Genomic DNA, 19,098 nt, shown 5'->3' with positions numbered 1-19,098 from the left:
CATACAGAGGTGCGTATCCAGACTTCTCGTGCAGTTTAGCTTACATTAGCAGTGATACAATGTGAAGAACACATTTCCCTGTGCATTAAACGTACCGATGGAAGAAGGCCGGAAGGGACTTTGGCTAAACAATCATTTTAATTCATCTTCAGAGCTGTAACGTGAGAGTTCCTGTCATAGGTCTGGACCAGACTGCCTTTATTGGTAGTGTTTACAGCCCTGCAGTAGCAATATCTATTTAGATCATCAGCTACACAGTGTCTGCTACAGTGAGACAAAATATAAAGTGTAGTCCATTTCCTGATAGAAAGTCTTTATATGCCACAATAAAGAGGATACTTTATGATATGGACAAAAAGAAACTGGCAAAATAAATAAATAAATCGAATTAATCTTTAAATAAAAGTAGAGAGGGGTATGTTGCTCTTACAGAGTTTCTGTGGGGAGATTCAGAACCGCTGGCTCTCTTTGTCCTTTGTGCCAATGATGTGCCGAACCTCAGGGCTTCATACACGGGGTCCACCTTATTGCCGCAGGCTTTAGAAAAGCATGTTACAGACACAAAACCATGTGGCAAATTACCAGACTGTAAAACCTTGTGCATCCATTTTATGAAACTGCTCAATTAGAAACCCAGTTTTGGGAGAATTAAGTTGAAATGAACCAAAAGTATCCTAAGATAAGCTGCTCACCAATAGGCATGACTTCTTTGATGCAGCCATACTGTTCCTGGATCAGTAATGGAGAGCTGTAGTACCGCCGAAAGCCTTTTGGCTGAAGCGAGAAAGACACAGAGCGGTGACAGGCATTAGAGACAAATCAATATACAGCACCGCAGGCAGTAAAGTGCTCCGACCATTAAATACAGCACATAACTCTGTTCATTTGGAGTCTCGGAATGTGGCTCTCACTTCATAGGGATAAAGTTCTGCTACACTGGATGGTGCACAGGATGGAAGTCAAACACTGTGAATGAATGCAGAGCCTAATATTAACATGAAAAACAAAACCTTTAAAGCCTCAGCTAAATGGCTTTTTTCGTCTTTTCGTGAGAATAAGAGGAGGACAGGGAATATCATTTTCTAAGATCGATCATGTGTTGCGTTTTGTAACCTGTGCATAAGGTAAAGAGGGGGAAAGCTGGCAAACACTACAAAGCAATTCCAGTACTAATCACGAGTTTTCATACACAGATAACGCTCTGTAATGTTGACAATATTCATCACACCATAATGACATAATAACTACAGCAGCACCAAAAAGCGTGTAGGCATGAATACGTGGTCAATGGTATGTGCTTTTATGGCTTACTCTGCAAAGCAAATGACGAAACGAACATATAGAGGATAGTTGGAGAGACAGATGAAGGGCGGAGTGGAGCACAGATGCTGAAGGGGCTGTTTCTGTTTACAAAGTGACGTCAGACTCGGTCCACACTCAATACTGCATTAAGCTGAGGCTGAGAAGCAACATTAGTCCTATTCAGCTTTACTTTTCTTCCATGCTAATGATTTATAATTTTAGAACTGTGCACGACCATGATAGCAGAGCAGTGGATTTGTTACACAGAGTTAAAATCTGAATGTGTAGCAGTAGAAAACAGGATCAAATATAATACTTTGGTTCATGGAGTTCACTGCTATGAAACCGAGAAGGACAACTTCTAAAGTTTTTATCGTAATTTATCTGCCTGTCAAGTTTTCCCCCGATCTCCCAGGCCTTCAAACATTTATCATTTATATATCTATTACCTGCCTGCGTTCCATCTAATCAATACCACCCCATCAGGTCTGAATCCTTGGTAAGCATACAGAAGATTGAAATGATGTTGGTGTCATCTACAGCACACCCAGTAATGATTAATGTATATATTTGCAGTTTATTTTCACACACTGCAGCAATTCATCGATATTGTACTGTTGTCAGTGTTGCTTGATTAAAGCAGCTTAATTTCCCAACTGGATGTGCGGCTCACTGAGCGTTTCTTGCTCATAGGGTTGCCTTTTTTTCCCGTTTGTTTACACTTCGAGTACTCAAGTCGCGGGTGGTGAAATCGGCGTCGCTAATCAGTCCTGATTAATTTTTCGTTTGACACTTCTCGTGATGAGGCGGCTAAAATAAGCAACCCCTGAGCGCTTCGGGCACATCTCAAGAAACGAGGCGTCAGACTTCCAGGGCCAAAATCATTAAGGAAAAGGTTAAAAGAGCGTGCTCGTTGGAGCCCATCTGGTTCACGTGGCAACAAACAAAGTGATACCACTCACTGCTCGATGCCAGAAGTCACAGACAGCTTAGGTTTATTTTACAAACCATCCAGTATATGACAATTATAGTTTCTTTGCAGTTTCTAAACTTCTTTAGAAAACTGGAAAAAGACACTCATCTGTCAACTTCCTGTTTATTGGGAAAATAGTCCAGGGAAAATGTAATGTTTTGTTTCTGGAAGTATCCAGAAAATGTATTAATTAGAAGGGATCAATACAATATTATTATAGCTATATCCTAACACGTTTTCAAGTAATCTGCATCACATGTAAAAGGTCAACACATAACACATAAAAAGTACTATGTCAAAGTCTTCTTTGAAAGTTTCTTTTTTACAAAAACTGGGAAAAATGTAGTGATTACTGAAAGAAACCCAGTTCTTGAAAATTTAGTATAAAAGGCAAAACCTTGGCTTGAAAACCTTGAATGTCAATATGAGCACATTCATATGAACTTTCTTTTAATTTCATTAAGTAGTCTTTGGCTTCTTGAAGGACATTTTAAAATCTTATCTGTTTAATACCAGAAAGTCTGGCTCCTTAGAAGCAAAATATGCAGAAATGAATGGTGGCTCATGACTTTTGCACTGTAGCTCTTGGTTGGGTCCAAGAGATTTTTGTTTCTGGGTTCTGACTTTGGCCCGTATAACAGTATTTTTTGACGTTTTGGACTGCTGCTGTATACCTTTGATACTACTGAGTCTTTGAGTTTTGTTTTTGCTTCATAGTTTTGCAATCCTGTGTTTTGGTTCATGTTTCCATTGATACTGTAGTAAGATAAGCTTTTATTTTAGCATTTGAGCCATGTCTTGTCTTGCTTTATTTTAGCTTTAGCTATTTTAGCTTCAGTTCCTACTTTGAGTTTCTCTCTTTATTACATCATCCAGCTCATCTTCCTATGCTTAGCCATCTGTTCTCAAGTGTTCCCCATCTCAGTCTTTATGTTTAGTGTGAGTCTTCTTGTCTCCATGTTTAGTATTTGTCTTTTGGATCGTTCCCGCTTTACTTCGAAGCACTGTTTCCTTCATGCCTCGTGTTCGTTTTGCTTCCCACTTTGTAACTGTCCTGATTGTTTTCACCCATGTAATCCCCTTCACCTGTGTCTTGGTCCTTGTATAAATAATCCAGTCTCTCTCTCTTTGTCCTCAGAGTAAGAAGTTTGACGTGAGTTCAAGCTGGTTATCAGCTCACTAATGCTGTGTTCCTGAATAAGTCAGAAGTCAGAGTTTCTGAGTTCCCAGTCAGAAGTTAAATCTGGAATGCTCCCTCAACTCAGCCCCAGCAACCCAGAGTCAACAATCCAAGCTGGCGGCATTGAACATAAACAGTAGTAAAACTGTAAAACTTTTAATCTGTACTGCCACCGTTGTGTATTTGTGCCTCACTAAATAAACCATACACAGAGCACTGACCCACCTCTATCCGTGAATGTGCTGCGGCGGTGTTTTAAGTGCAAAAAAAAAAAAAATAGTGATAGCTCTACCTAGCTTAAGAACCAAACCAAAACCTGTTTTTCTTCACTTTTTCTGCTACGCACTCAACGAACTCAGGTGTGACGTCACTCCCTGGTTCAGACATCCGAGGTCTGAGATGTCTGGAGCGCCGCATAAGTTAACCTAATCGGTTTTCTCTGGTGTTCAGACATCTGACTAATCGCAATTACTGATAAGTGTACTGCCAGCAGAGCGGCTGGTTGCGTAAAAGAAGATAAAACTGTACTATGAGAAAAATATGAAGAGGTTAAACGAATAATACAGGCTAAAAGCAACGTAGCTGCTGCAGACAAATCAGCAGCGTGAGTTTGCGCGAGAGGAAAAGCAGTAGCACTAAAAGCACTGTATGAATGTGTGAGTGCTCTAAGATCTTTGGTCAGTAAGACTGGGAAATAACTACTAAATTAATGAAGTCTGGTATATCTGGAGGCAGCAATGACAGCTGGAAAAAATGCCGACTGTGGAATTAACAGACTTGCCAACATCACCGCTCTGTCACTATGACACAGGAGAAACTGATGTGTTATAATTACATTTTACATTTACATTTGGTGGTGTTTAACGATCTGAGATTAAAAATGAAATGTAAATAGAATTCAAACATAGGTTTTGTCTATGTGCAAATAGGTGTCAGGGGGAAAATAATCTAAGAATAAATAGGAATAAATGTCTAAGAATCTCTATTTAACACTAACAGTCATCAGGACCAGACAAAGACTTCCGACCATCGTGCTATTCTTGCACAGAAGTATGTGGGATCTTCCAGGAATGGTAAAGTTATTTTCCAGAGAATTGGTTGGTCAGTAAGCGGTGATTTCATATCTTGATCATAACCACCTGGTAGGTCTTCAGCATTATTTATGTTAACCACTTTCATAGTACAGAAAAACCAGGATTAATCCTAATGGTACCCAGATAAGACAAAGTCCTGCTTCATTTGTCTAGGTTCCCTGTCTGCTCCTCAAGTTTTCCATTATCCCCTACCTGTTTTTGGACTGATCTCACATCATCTACCTTCGTGTCTTGCATTTGGGTGGCTGTCTACATGCTACTTCCTTGACAACACATGGCAAATCACTTCAGTGACTTCGCCCTTTTTGAGAAGCTAAACCAAATTTGGCAAAGCACCCGCATCTCAGAGATCTGCTGCGTGTCCCTTCTGACCTCAGAGACTGTAGCACTGAGACTTTGAACCATCATTTGCGCCGAGTACAAAGGAAACACAAAACACTAAAACATCTGGATGAAGCAGTGGAAGTCTTGGAGGTGTTGCAGCATTGTGCAGAACCCCTGTTATTGTTGATATTTGCAATAAACACTGCTCATCAAAAGCTGACGAGTGAATCACCGCGTTCATTATGAGTAATGAGCTAAATTAGTTAAACTACTTTTCGGATCACGTTGTCGAAGCAGAGTTTTTAAGTCCAATATGTAAAACATGCACTGTTGTGAGGGTTTTAGCTGCGTTTCACAGAGTGACTCACAATGAACTGACACATATTGATTAATAATCACGTTTGATCCAAACTGGCAAGTCTCCCAGAAACGTTATTTGTACTGGAGCTGTCCGGGCTGAATGTTAACATAAACCGAGTGCGTCAGAAAAAAGGCGTCAACTTCTCTTTTTAAGTGACCACCATACTATACTGCAAACTGCAGTGTAGTATTTATGTGGAAAAAAGAAAACACATTCCTGTAGAATAAGAAAAACTTGCTGTTAACTGATTATTGTCAGCCCTGAAAAGGTTGTGTCCAGCTTAGCTGTAGTAAAACATTTAACTGAAGTAATGTTATGTAACCAGCAAAGCTGAACTACATGCTGAATAGCAGTAATTATCAGCAGCACTCGATACAGAGTCTCTACAAATGTATGAGTGGGTACAGAAACACACTGGTTTCATGTTAGCAAAGATTCAAAGGATGAGCTAACTTAGTTTCTTTCTGAGTGGCTCTCAGGCCAAGAGAAACAAGCATGGCAGCAGAAGAGTCCAAGTTTAGAGTTAGTTGAATTTAGAGCTGTACTCCACTGGGGAAACTTCCCTTTTTATGCTCGACCTCTCGACCTCATTTTCCACTCCTGAGAGCCGATCATATCTACAGGCCTCATCTCTAAGGCATCTGGTGGAAAGACGACACAAAGAAAAAGGAGAAACACTGCCTGTACTGCCAAATTATTTACACGCATTGATTCACTTTATCCGACTCAACTTATTCCATTTCCTTTAGTAATTTCAGACAAATTTGCTAAGTTGAGGTGTGGACACGAAGTATACATCCAAACATGTGGCTCTAAAGTCTCTTTCTTCAGTGCAGGATGAGCACAAATGATTAAAAGGTCCCAGTTCGATCCAGTCTTCCAGCTTTTGGACTGCTATGGAAGTGAAAATGCTTCTTGGCAGTTGCTTTTACAAGTCAGGCCGAAAACTCCCCAGTTAAAAACACCCGGACCACCCCGGTGGACCCATTCCACAACCAGGTTTCATTTTAATTTCATTCACAGATGATGCGAGCCATTCAAGATTGTGAATCATATTACAGAACACTAATTTAGGTTGTTATCACTCTATAATGAGGCTGTGATGTGTTTCTTGGGGAGAAACCACATTTTGGGGTGAAACGACACAATAATAATTATTTTCTCCAAGTTTTTCATCACATGAATACATTTGAAACCTCTCTCACTGAATGTTGTGGTTCCTGAGCATCAGCTTGTTAATAGGGAAACTTCCTAAATTAAACAATACAGGTTCTGGATTTAAAGCACACTGTAGATTTTTTGCTGAAAGCCCCTAAGAAAGGCGGTTGTGGATCATGAGGTTTATTCATTCACTTAATCTGATCCCCAGATCCTCATGTCTGTATGAGGAAAGATGTTCGGTATCGCATTGGACCCCAAAAACTCACCACATGTCAATGCTGCGTACCATAAAAAACATGCTATACAGGCATGCAAATGTGGCTTGTAGTGTGAAGCACTTCAGTTGTTGATAAGACTAGAAAAGTGCTGCATAGATGCAGTCCATTTGCATTTTACAGACTTTAGATGAGCACATAAAATATCAGATAAGGTCCTTAATAACCACTCCACCCTGTAATTCCACAGTTCCCCGAGTGTTAAAGTAAGGCCGCTACTCTGAAATGTCAAACACATCATAAAGCCTGCCCATGTGACTTCATCAATAGTGGGTTTAAGAAGCTGCCTCTCGGTGACCACGTTTGTCCAGAAGCGTGGCAGAACTTGAGAGAGGAGGGGAGGAGGTCAGTGTTTTTGTAAACGATGAGTTGCATTATCTAACACAGAGACAGCGATGATATAACGATGATGAGGAGGATGACGAGGATGGATGGTGGTCACAGATGTACTTGCACACTCACACATAGAGTGTGATTTCTGAATAAGCACATTCTGCTGGGAAGCGGTCAGACAGCCAGTTCTGATCTGCTATCACAGTACTGACATCAATAATTATATTCCTGAGACGCAGTCTCCCGAAAGAGTCTTATCATGCATCTTACCAGTTTTCCCATGCAACGCTGCTGCCCAACACCGTTCTCACACTTGTGGTGGAGGCTCATCTTGCAGGCTTTGCAGCGGAGGCCGTGTTTCGCCGTATTTCCCGCCAGGAACACCACATGCTTGGCTGTTGTGCCTGATACATACAGACAAAGAGGCAATGTCGGGAGCTGGAATCAAATTGTGTTCTTACAACCAAACAGCAAGTTACAGAGAAAAAAAGCAGAGGAGATGAAAATATTGTCCAGAACGGCGTCTCATTTATTTATTCATTGTTTTTACACTCTTATTCCTAGTTTCTGGAGCCCTTCCCAGCATGCACTGAGAAAAACCTGTGAAATGACATGTGGAACATTTTAACAGGGACAAAAATTTACAAAATGCAACTCACAGCGTGCACTTCTACAAAAATCAGTCCGACTGTGACTGAGCCAGGCGTGTCTCCACCGTGTTAATATCGCTCGTCAAACTGCTACCTGTGTGCAGGTTCGCTGTCACTTATTAATGCCTGACTCACAGCTGATGAGATAATTGAAGATTAATTTGAGATCCAAAAGTTATGCAACGATGCAGGTGCAATCATTTAGCAAGAGTGTGTGTGTATTTGTGCACGCAGGTGTGTAGATTAATAAAAGAAAAATAAAGGGAAATGGAGCGAAGGATAGAGAAACGAAAATAAGAAGGACAGGGCGGAGTCTTAAAGGTATAACAGAATGAACCTCACAAAGAAAGATACCAGCAGTAGATATGCATTAAATAGGGAATATTGGTATTTTTAGGAGTTGAGGAGCACGTATGTCTATAAATCCCTACATGCCCCACACACCTTGAGTTCTTTGCCCGACCCTTCCTGCCCTTTTTTCTCTGTTTGCCATCCTCAGAAGTTTGCAGCAGCTAATCTTCAGTGAAGCTTTTCGCAAACGTAGCCCAACTTCCGGCTTATTTCGTTGGTTCATTATAAAAAAACAATGTTTTTCTTTCACATTTGAAGGAAGAAGACCTTGCTTTATGCCTAATGGTAAGAAGTTCAGCGTGTCAACTTCCTAACCTAAAAAATGTAACGTGATATCACTGTCAATCACAGACCATATTCTTGCCCAAGGGCAAAAGAAGTTAGCTATATGACATATTTACCTGTAGACTCAGAGTTATCATCCCCTACCCTCTATTCCAGTCAGATACAAATGAGAGACGAGTAAGCTGGCCAAAGCCTTGACCTATTTTCCAATAAAAGTGATAAATCAGTCCAAATCAAAGCTGGTAAGCTAATAACTTTAGTGCTTAAGCTAATGGACAGCTATTATGACTGCTGTGCATCAAGCGACATGAGGCAAGATATGAAAAAAAGACTAATTTATCTTCTTATGAAATAAGTGGGGAGTCTGTGGAGTAATAAATCTAACATGGCAAGATAAAATCAATAAACTGGTATGAGACATACAGCACGTACCACGCTAAAAAAACAAACATCACTTACAACCAGCCACTGTATATCCTATGAGAGCTCGTTCATATTAACAAAAGAGTACAATGTTTCCAAGTCCCAGAGCTGCTATTAGTTGGAATCTGGCAGCTATGCAGCTCTGGCTCTTCATTGATTAATCAATAAGCACGTGCCCTGCTTAGGCCCACGCTCTTCATATGTGCGTGTGAAAATGTGGACATGCGAAAGGAAACATCGATCTGCTTCTGTGAGCATCAAAGGGAACAGACACAACATAAGATGATCTGTCTGCTCCAAGTTTCCTCACAGAAGTGTTGTCAGTATGTGTCGTTTCTGTTTACTGTGGACCCGCCACAGTGGCAAGGAAACAATGTCGTGATTTCAATCCAGATCATCCTCAGAAATGCACGTTCAGTTTCACGAGTGGGTCGAGGGGGGTCATCGAGCAGAGGTAATCAGAGGAAACTTGACCCCCCACAAAAGGACTGTTAACATGAGATACTGTGTGCTTAAGAAACTAAGCTCTTTGTGTGTAGTTTACTTAGCCAACAAGGGGGAAAAATCTCTGCCTGCTCTTCATGTGCTGTAATGTAAACTGGCGTCACAGCTATTTGGATCTGGACAGCAGTGACAGGAACTTGAAACTCAGTAATGGGTGGAAAACAGTATCTGTATTTCCCATTTAAAGCTGTTGTGTCGCTTGGCTGAGGTGGAGTTAGTGATGCTGAGACAGAAACTGAGAGAAACGCGATCCCGGCCCTGAACCCTCGCCACAGAACAACAGAACAACAATGACAGACGCGGAGGCAATGAGAAGCAACCTGCGCCGATTTCTAGGTCGCTCTAAATCAGGTCAACTGATTGTGTTGCTTAACGAGCACCTCGAGTTTCATTTCCCTTCAGGTCAACAAACGATCTCCCTGAGAGATATCTCTGAGACATCCGGATTCAAGCTCTCGTCCATGCACTGGGACAGGGAGCAAATTAAGCGCTTGTCAAGCTGTTGTTGATCGGCTTGTTTGAGCTGACTCATTCCAACATGGGGGAATAATGAGACGCCTCCATATTAACTAATAAGGGAACAAACCGCTGTGTTTCAGCAGGCACATATAGGAAGGTGACACTGCCATCCTCCTGAGGTAATGGAAGGATAATGATGTTAGTCTGGATGTGTGTACGTGTGTGTATAGGTGCTTTTTCATTGAGGGCTTGAAGGCATTATAGCTGCGGGGAATCTGAGTGACAGTGCTGATCTCTCTGGCATTTGCTCTTTTTTTTTTGTGGATACTCTGCCATTAAAGCTTATTATTCATTTACAGTACAGTAAAGGACAAGACTCCTGCCAGCTTTTCTGTACCGTCTTCATCTCACCTCATAACCTCTCTCCTTCCATTTCCTCCTCTCTCCTCCCGACAGCCCTTCTCTCAGCCATACATTGATCCATTAAGCCGTCGTCCTTACTTCACGCCTCCTGATTTCCCGTGCAAATAACCCTAACTGAGACAATAACCCCTCCACCTCGTCTTCTTCTTAAACTCTGACCACAAGAAGCTTTCTTTACAATTACTTGCAGACTTGCAGTTAGTTTCTTCCACAGCATCGGTCATCAAGCAGCCTTTCAGTGTATCTGTTAGCATTGTTTATTTATTTATTCACATATCTGATTAATGTCAGATAACATTGTTGCTGTTATATCTCAACAGCCACAGTAACTGCTGAGATATAAGAGTCTGGAGCACGTGGAAACCTCTGGGACTGAAAAATTAAGCCAGTACAGAGATGCAGAAAAACCTTTACTCAACTGGCATCTATAGCAAGTTTTCATTCAAAGAATTTTATGCACAGCTAATCTGATTTTATTGTATTAAGTCATGAAGTGATGTGATGTTACAGGCATAGCTGCTTTAAGGTTTTCACCAGCATCCCTTAATAAAAGCATAAAAATAGCATCACAATTAATTATGGAAGAGCTTTAATTAATAGCTGGTAATGACGCAGCTCCACCCTCTTACCCTCTCATGGACAAGACAAATTGTCACACTTTATGTCCATCTTTTGTATACAGTCTACAGTCCAGGAAATAAATGACCTTCCCGTCAACTGACAGATGCTGAAATTACCGCTTTGAGCCAATGCTCAAACTTCAATACATCAGTTTTTGTTCACATTTAACTGTCTTTAAACTTTTCATGATCCGACTTTCTCCAATGACATTTTCCCCAATGGCTCCCATGCAGTTTAACATTTGGTAATGGTTTTTTGTTAGTGGCGTGCTGGTGCGTGAGACACTTTCAAGGCAGGGCGGACAACGTCAGCTGCTGGATTTAACACTAAAATAGATAAATTAAGAATCAGAGATGTCACAGCACGTACCGTTTGCATCCTGGGTGACAGAAAGAGCTATATGGTGCGTGTGAGATGTGTGCGTGACGTGCAGTGTGTCACTGAAATGTAACAAAATACCGGAAAACGCCACAGACACCAGCACGAACAAAACTCTCACATAGTAAGTGCACGAGTACTGTATGTGTATTAGAGGGAGATGTAATAAAGTGTCATTCAACACCACAGCCAAGCATCTCTACTGGGAAAACCTTGACCTCCTAGCACAAGATTAATTTCTTTCCGTGGTCAACTAAACCTGTCATGCACATTTAAGGAGTTTAATTGCACCGATTAGTGCGTGTTAATTTTGCCAGAATATCGAGTTTTGTTAATCCCAGGAGTGAGCATGGATCCTTTGGGTCTTTTAGGGGATTTTGAAAGTAAATAACTGTTTAACTCGTATAAGCTGACAGAGATTTCATGACATATTCTGCACATATCCTGCATATTCTGTTATCGCAGAAAATCAGGAGCAAGAATAGTCATACATTTTTAAGCTTTTTCTTTCTTGCCAGAAAAAGGCGAAAATTACCAGGGAAATGAGCGAACTGTGAAGATGGATGCTTTATGTGCAAATGCCATACATACCATAGAGACTATGTAATAAATGACAGAAAACACAAGCATGGAACAGAATGAGAAGAAGTTTAAAGTGGCAGGAAAGTGTGGTTTGAAAACTGAATACAGCTCTTTTGTTTTTATTGATCCTTGCTGATGCAGAAAATCCCAGCATGAAGAATGAAACTTGGTTATTCTGTGAGTACATCTAATGTTATGCAAATCCAAATTTCAGTACGTGAAAGTAAACGGGCGTCTATCTTACATACAGGTCATTTTGAAAAATGAATTAAAAACTAATATCTTTATTGCTCAAATAGGAATTAATCTCTTTGTTCTACTACCTTACCTTCATCTAGTAGACCTAATGAATGAGTCAGCGAGCACTATACTATAATTAAACCTATTTTTATTCTAAATGACACACCGAAATTGACGCATTGAGGTAATAAAAGACTCCAGTAGGAAGAAGGTGGGTGTTTATTTCTTTTATGTCTGCCTTACGCAATAATAGCATACATGTATTAGACTGATTATTTAATAGTGAAGGTGCATCATAAATACACTAAACACATAGATTTATATGGCATTTTTTTCTGAAATAGGAACAATTCATATTAGATTGATCCTAGTGTCTAAAAGAAAAACAGCACATCCTTGCTATATTTTTACATTTTGAGTGTATGTGATATTTTTTATAACAGCTTATTCATTTATTTTGTTAGAAAGTCAAATATCTGCTTGCAACACTATTTGTGTACCTTTAGAGGTGCAAGACAGGATATCAGTGCATAAAAATGTGAACTTTACTTGAAAAATGTTATAAAAACTTGTTGCATGATTATCTAACTCCATAAACCTGGAGACATTCCTCGTGGGTGACCATTAGGATTTAATAATCAATCCAATCAGTTTGAGTCCACCTTTCTCCTCCTCTAGTGTCTCTCCTTCTGTCTCCTGTGTGCTGCTCTTTGACTCTGGGATGTTGAGTCAGAATTTGATAACACCATCGCATATCATTACACACAAACACACAGACACACACAGGGAGGGACAGACAGAGAGCGATAGTGTTCTCATTAAGGTGGGACAACTGAAGACGAGGGCAGCATCTTTTTTTCATGTGTGGACCAGAGGGCAGCGCAGCATCACATCCTCACCACCAACAGACCAGCTGAGTCTCATTCAAAGCCACTGGATGCGCCTCACCGATCACACCAGATAAAACAGACCAGCGTATGTTACAACGTTCATAAATGTGTAGCAGTATGTGAGCTAAAGCTGCGAAAAGTTTTTTTCTGTGGCCTCACATTAGAAAAAGTTTCCCTCTTGTTCGGATTCTATCTTTGGGTGATGATACATTCTGTGTTACTCCAAGAAAAGCCTCTAAATTTCCTTTAATGTGAGCGAAAACCGGGTTAAAATCATAAAATTAATCTGTAGAACTCAACTACTTTCCAATATAAATTCATTTAACTGTGGTAAGAACTTCATAAAACTCATTATCAAGTACTGACTTTAACTTTATTGCAAAATAACACCAAAGTGGATATCCTCTCTGGACTTTCTAGCAAGAGGCTGCCCGTTTACAAGGTATTCATTTTATAAATCAGCCACACCACAACATCTTATCCCAACCACAGTAAAAGCAGTATGCTTACACTGTTCAGCCAAACAGATAATTGTTATGCACTGTGACAGTCCAGAAGCCTTCATCCAAAACTTGTGAGACATAATTTACATGAAGACATTTATAAATGGCATAAATGTGTTTTGTTATATTTAAAAACCTGGGTGTCTGGGAATAATAGTCTGTATATATGGAGTGACGGTTGTGTACCTGATCTGATCACAACTATTTTATAACCAATCAAAGACGTGCACGTGTTTCTTTTTCACTGCAGTGATATGATAAATATCGCCTGGTTTGTAAGAAAACCCTGAATGGACCACTGTTTGACACAGCAGCAGTGTCACCATTTATCCACCTGCCTCATAACCATGAAGTACTTTTTGCGCTTGAACTGCAACTTCTAATTGCGCAAATAGAAGCAGAAACTCTTGCAAGATATTAAACTGATGGCATAACTACAATTATAAACGTAGGTGCTCGTTTACATGTCTACCTTCCCGGTACGAAGTCTGATCTCTCTTATCTGCTACCAAACATGATGCCATGGGGCTAGTTGAGCAAATTGTAATTATCAAACTGCAGACTCCCTGAGATGCAGAGCCTTAGCAGTGATGGTTAAGCCAAAGGAACCAGAACATCTGGCAAGGGGAAAACAGGTAGCTGTGCTGGCGCAGACGTTGCTGGCTATCTGACACCCCAGCAGACAGATGGAGGGACTGGGCTCAGTGTGTGAATCAGAAGGATGGAGATACTTTGGTCACGTGTCAACAGATTAAGTCAGATGCTCAGTGTCAGGTGTGCAATTGTCTTTTTTTTGTTGTTTAGATACTCATGGTGTGTGTTTTAGAGCTTTGCCAACTATTCATACTGGATAATGGAGCATAAATCCACATGTCACGTTGCGTTCAACCCTTCGCACACTTTAATGCATGTTTCTCTGGTGGAAGAACACCTAGTGGAGAGCTCATTATTAAAAGGTTTTTCCTCACGATATGATTGCAGGGCTCATTGGATGATCAGGCATTTGCCTTCTCAGCTGTGTTTGATGTTATGATGAAGGAGAGCAGTGCTTTTACCCCTACCTACAATCATGTGGTTGCAGACGTCGCAGAACGTGGGCTTCTTAAAGATGTGCTCCATGAAGCAGTGTCCTGCTGAGTCTAACTGCATCGGGTTGCGTGGTTGTGAGCGCGACGTGGGAGGAGGAGCGCAGGGAATAGCCGGAGGAACTGGAGGAATGGGGAGGTTGGTGTTGTGCGGCGGGGCCATCCCAATGTTGCAAAGATGGCCCGTGCTGCTGCTCACGTCTGAGAGGAGCTCCGTCTTGTTTTCGCTGCTGTTCCGGAAGAAGTTGTCGGCGCTCTTGCTGCGGACGCTCTTGGTCTTGAAGGACAGGGAGCGTTTGAGTCTTTGCAGCTGAAACAGGAGAGGATGAGTTCAAGAAAAGTGGAGCAAAGAAGAGAAAAAGACAGACTGCTTGAGAGAAAATGAGGAGACAGAAAATCTTTGAGTGACCAAGTCCATTACTGCAGTAACCGTCAGGCAAATCTCATTCACTGATGCCCGATAACATGACTATTACCGTGGTCTCAACTTATCACCTTTCAGTAGAAAACCTTCCAGGTTCCCTACCTGGGAGGGTAATGTGATTTTCTGGTTAGGCCAGTGTATCACATTAACACCATTCCTCACACACTGTGCTGTCATTTCTGGCAGCAGCCCCTATCAATCTCATTATGCTTCTCCTTTACAGTAACGCTATTCATAATGCTCCACGCTGACAAATCATTTAATTTAACCAGTGTGTGTACCCCTGAAACCCACTCAAATCTGGGCTCAGACACATAATAAAGAATTGCTAAGCCACTCTAATGTGATTTTATGGTTCAGCTTCCAGGCTGGTGTGGCTATAAATCCCCGATTGAAAAATAGATTATGTTTTCTGATAGGTCGGGAAAGACTCCTAATGATTCTCTCTCACAGCACCGACTCGTCTTTACATCCGCCTTTTGTAAACACCTCTGAGCATTTATTCGTCCTCTTTGGTGTTTGTTGCAAAGCACGCAGACGCAGTCATACGTGGTGCATTGTTTCTGCGCTTGTCATTTTTGTGAACATGCCTGCACAAATTGCTTAGAGTGCTTATCATTGCGGCTTTGTTATGGTGAAGATCAATCAGTCCTGCAAGTCAATCTGGAAACAATCAATTTTAGACCCTTTCTCTGTCATCATCACCCACGCATGAACGCATACACACAGAAGCATGAACCTACAGAACAAATACATCCCCCTGCAACCTGTTACAGCTGTTTTCCTGCTGATCCATGAAAAGAAAAACAGTAGTAAAAGTAGATGGAAAACCTATTTCTACCGGTAAATGTGTGATGATGTGTGATGATAAAGGCCCTCTTTTTTGCTCTACTGTGGCTTTAATGTATATAAAATAAAGCACAGTGAAGGCATGTGTGCATGCATGGAGGAGCTCATGCTGTATTTCGATGGCGCCAAATCTCTATGAGTTCTCAGCTCTCTGTTAGCAGGGAGGGTTAATGGGGGCTGGGTGGAGCACTGCAACACAATCCGCCAAAGCCATTTATCACATGGGATTATAACTCAAATGACTTCAAATACGATGCAGCTTAAACAAAGAGTGCCCTCTAAAAATATGGGTGAAGATGGACTTAACCTGGTTGGCACTGACTTCGTTAAGAGGAATAAAAGTTGTGGAGTGAACAACTTTTATTCACATGCAATCATGACTCTTCTGACGGACTGATATCAGCAGTATGCGCCAGTTTGCACAAGAGTGGAGGCTCACCTTGCGCTTTTGATGTTCAGGCCTCACAGTATTCTTAAAGGAGGGATAAAAACACAAACACAACTTTACTTAATGGTTGTAAACTTGTTCAGCCTTCTGAGGAATTTATTCTACTTATCATGACTGTAAGAAAATTAAAACACTTTCTTTAAATGCCTTTTTTGCTCTATGACAAATCACCTATGATGCTGGAAGTGAGTCTGGTTGTTTGGCAGAAGCTTGGAAATTGCATAAAGTCAGCCAGGAGTCTGCTGAAATATCCAGCGAAACGTGCCAAAGTACGAGTTCCCATGCTGAAATGTTTCAGCTGAAACTAAGAAAACTGAACAACAACTTGATCATACAAAAACCACAACCTCGCTGTCAGAAGGAGACGGAGCATGAGATTCATCTGCCCAGCAAGGGAGTCGTGGTGGGAAGAGCTGTCACAGCTATCCACTGCCATGATCAGTAGTCCAATATTGTACTGCTAAATGTAGTAGTCTGGGGGTCAACATGTGACCCACATAGATGGTAAAACGCCAGAGGCAGCTGCCAGCTCTATCACACAGCCTCATTTCCAAGTAGAAAGTCCAAGCCATGTGCCTTTTATTTATTTATGAAAATGCACATATTTTTAAGACCATATTGTTTCCCGTTTTTAATTCAGTTTTAATTTAAATAACCTTTCCATGCTTGATGTAAACCAGTACCCACAAGAGCTGGACTAAGCAGGTTATTCTCTATTATCTCCTCCAAAGAAAAACACCACAGTACACTTCTCATATAAAACCACAGAGAGCATGTGAGCTGCTGCTGTGAGTTTAAACTGATCTCAGCGTTATCTTCTGTTTAACCTCGTTATCTTCGTGGTTTGTCTCCCAGTTGTAAGCTACAGCTCGTATTATTTGTTATGGCTTCCTTAAATCTAATCACATCAGGTTGTTTTAGGATGTTTTATCAGTGTGTTATCGGTCATTTAAAGGAGGAGGAAATGTGCGGTCTTCTTTCTGGGAGCTCATCCCAATTGAGCCCATTTAAATCTCGTATTAAAAGAAGTTTTTTTTAGCCTGCTTAATTTCCTTTTCAGAGTTGCACTGGCGTGCAGTGAAAAACATTTTCGTGGTAAAGAAGAAAACAACAACAACAACAACGGGATAGTCCTACCTTGCTTTCTTGCTGGCTGGCGTTCGCCGTCGGGGATTTGGGTGTCTCATTCTGGTCCCGTTCGTCCTCTTTGCCCCCACTTTCGTCCTGAATTGTGCTGGCCGGCGGAATCATCCTCTCTGTCTGTACTCTGTAAAAAGATACTGCTCAACTGAGTTCGTTTCCCCCCCAAGCGGTTTACATCGTTTCTGTTCTTCTAATGGAAATAATAAAAAAGATAAGTCGTTTAGATCCGTTGCTGATATATTGTGAAGAGGGAAGAAACGAGGAGTAAAACGTACTGAAAAGACACAAGGGTGGAAAAAAGTGGTTTGGGAATCAAAAGTTGCAAGTAATTCCAGATCGGCTTCAAAGTGCCCTGTCCGTCTGAAGGAGGCTTTCGTGTTTATCGTGGCGTCGTGCGTAACTGCCAAGACATCTCCAAGTCCACGCTGTGCGCCGTGCGCCTCGCGTTGTCAATACTTTGAGGGCGGAGAGCTGTAAGCGATCAAGGGAGGGTAGGGCTGAGAAGGATGGAGAAGGAGGAGACACAACGAGTCTGTCCAGATGCACTCAAAGGGAAAAAGCTCATTCTCAAATGGATCATTGCTCTTCTTAAAAGAAAAGTCAAGGACCTACGCTCTTTGCACGAGTGCATGCGCTTCTTTCCAAACCAAATGTTATGTATAGCACACTTGTTCAGATTAATGTCAATAAATTGTTCTTCAGATTGGTCCACCTGCTTTATTTATTAATTCAGTTGACAAAGACTGAGAGAATTTTCCAGAAATGCTTTAGACAGCAAAACTTCACTCGAGTAAGGCTTGAACACCAACCTAACGCTAACTAAAGAATTCTCACAATAGATTTTTTTTTTTTGACTGTGTGATGATGGCACAAAAATAAGCTGCTTCGAATTAAAATACTACCTGAGATATTTTTTCTGCTGCAAAGGAGAAAAATGCATGATTACAGATATACATGCAGTTCCTTTTTAGAGTTATCAGACTTTCTTTTAGGTCAGAAAAACGTCTTTCACCTCATGAACTTTAGTCAAGGTCAAACACATTTGTGTTTACTTGTTTAGCTATTATAGTGAGGACCAGGTTGAGGTTCTAGACCATTTTGAGTGAGTTGGTCCTCACTTTTTCACACTCTCTTCAAAGGCCTGTTTCAGGGTTACAGGTTTTTCTCGGGTCCAGGTTAGAATTAGGTTTATGCTAACTCTTGTAGTTGTATTGTTGGGATAATGGGCTAGTATTAAATTACGTCACCAAATATCCTCACAAAGATAGACAGCCAAATATAAGCATGTGTGTACTGAAAATAGATAGAAGCTTTGTTTTTACCAGCAAAATACTAAATTATTAAGGTGATGATGTAACAGCCCTTGCTGACTTTAGATGAAACGATTGATAACCCTTTTATGTTTGACTATCAGCTTTTAAACTACATCATGGACCAGTTAGATTAGATTAAAGACATGAAAAAAACCAAACCACTTACAAAACCAAAGAAAAAATGAAGAAATTCATTGTTTCAGGTAAGAAATAGCGCACTTTGTCACATTCAGTTATTGTGTGAACAAAGGAAATAATACTAGTTTGTGAGCTTCAGAAGTACTAGGCATCTGTACCTTCATCTAACACTAAACAATAACATGAATAAGGATACCCCATTTCCCAAAATGTCAAACCAGTATTAAGCAAGTAAATATCCTTCAAGGTCCATCTGTCGCGGATTACTTTCAGAAAGAATAGCCCCAAGCCGACACTCACACAATCCAGTATATTCACACACTGGTAAGCTACTGATGAGGAAACTGGCAGTGTTATTACTCTTTAGGTTTCGCAGTGAAACATAA

The 19,098-nt window shown here is 40.9% G+C and overlaps 1 protein-coding gene across 2 annotated transcripts in view; it reads right to left on the bottom strand.

Moving 5' to 3' along the window:
• stac (SH3 and cysteine rich domain) overlaps window positions 1-17,700 on the bottom strand; it is a 36,330-nt gene extending 18,630 nt beyond the window's left edge. Inside the window, exons 1-6 of one of the 2 annotated variants that reach the window (XM_004540471.4) lie at window positions 17,256-17,700; window positions 16,110-16,142; window positions 14,374-14,707; window positions 7,274-7,407; window positions 693-774; window positions 431-537 (exon numbers count right to left, since the gene is read on the bottom strand). In XM_004540471.4, coding sequence (XP_004540528.1) covers window positions 431-537; window positions 693-774; window positions 7,274-7,407; window positions 14,374-14,707; window positions 16,110-16,142; window positions 17,256-17,369 — 804 coding nt within the window. In that variant the 5' untranslated portion in view covers window positions 17,370-17,700. The remainder of the gene's footprint in view (window positions 1-430; window positions 538-692; window positions 775-7,273; window positions 7,408-14,373; window positions 14,708-16,109; window positions 16,143-17,255) is intronic. The other variant, XM_004540472.4, reaches the window with a different exon arrangement.
• Window positions 17,701-19,098: the final 1,398 nt, after the last annotated feature.

Source organism: Maylandia zebra, linkage group LG19 (genome assembly GCF_041146795.1).
Source record: "Maylandia zebra isolate NMK-2024a linkage group LG19, Mzebra_GT3a, whole genome shotgun sequence".
NCBI classification, from domain to species: domain Eukaryota; kingdom Metazoa; phylum Chordata; class Actinopteri; order Cichliformes; family Cichlidae; genus Maylandia; species Maylandia zebra.
The sequence above is the reverse complement of the archived record's forward strand: the minus strand, read 5'-3'. Positions and strand labels throughout refer to the sequence as shown.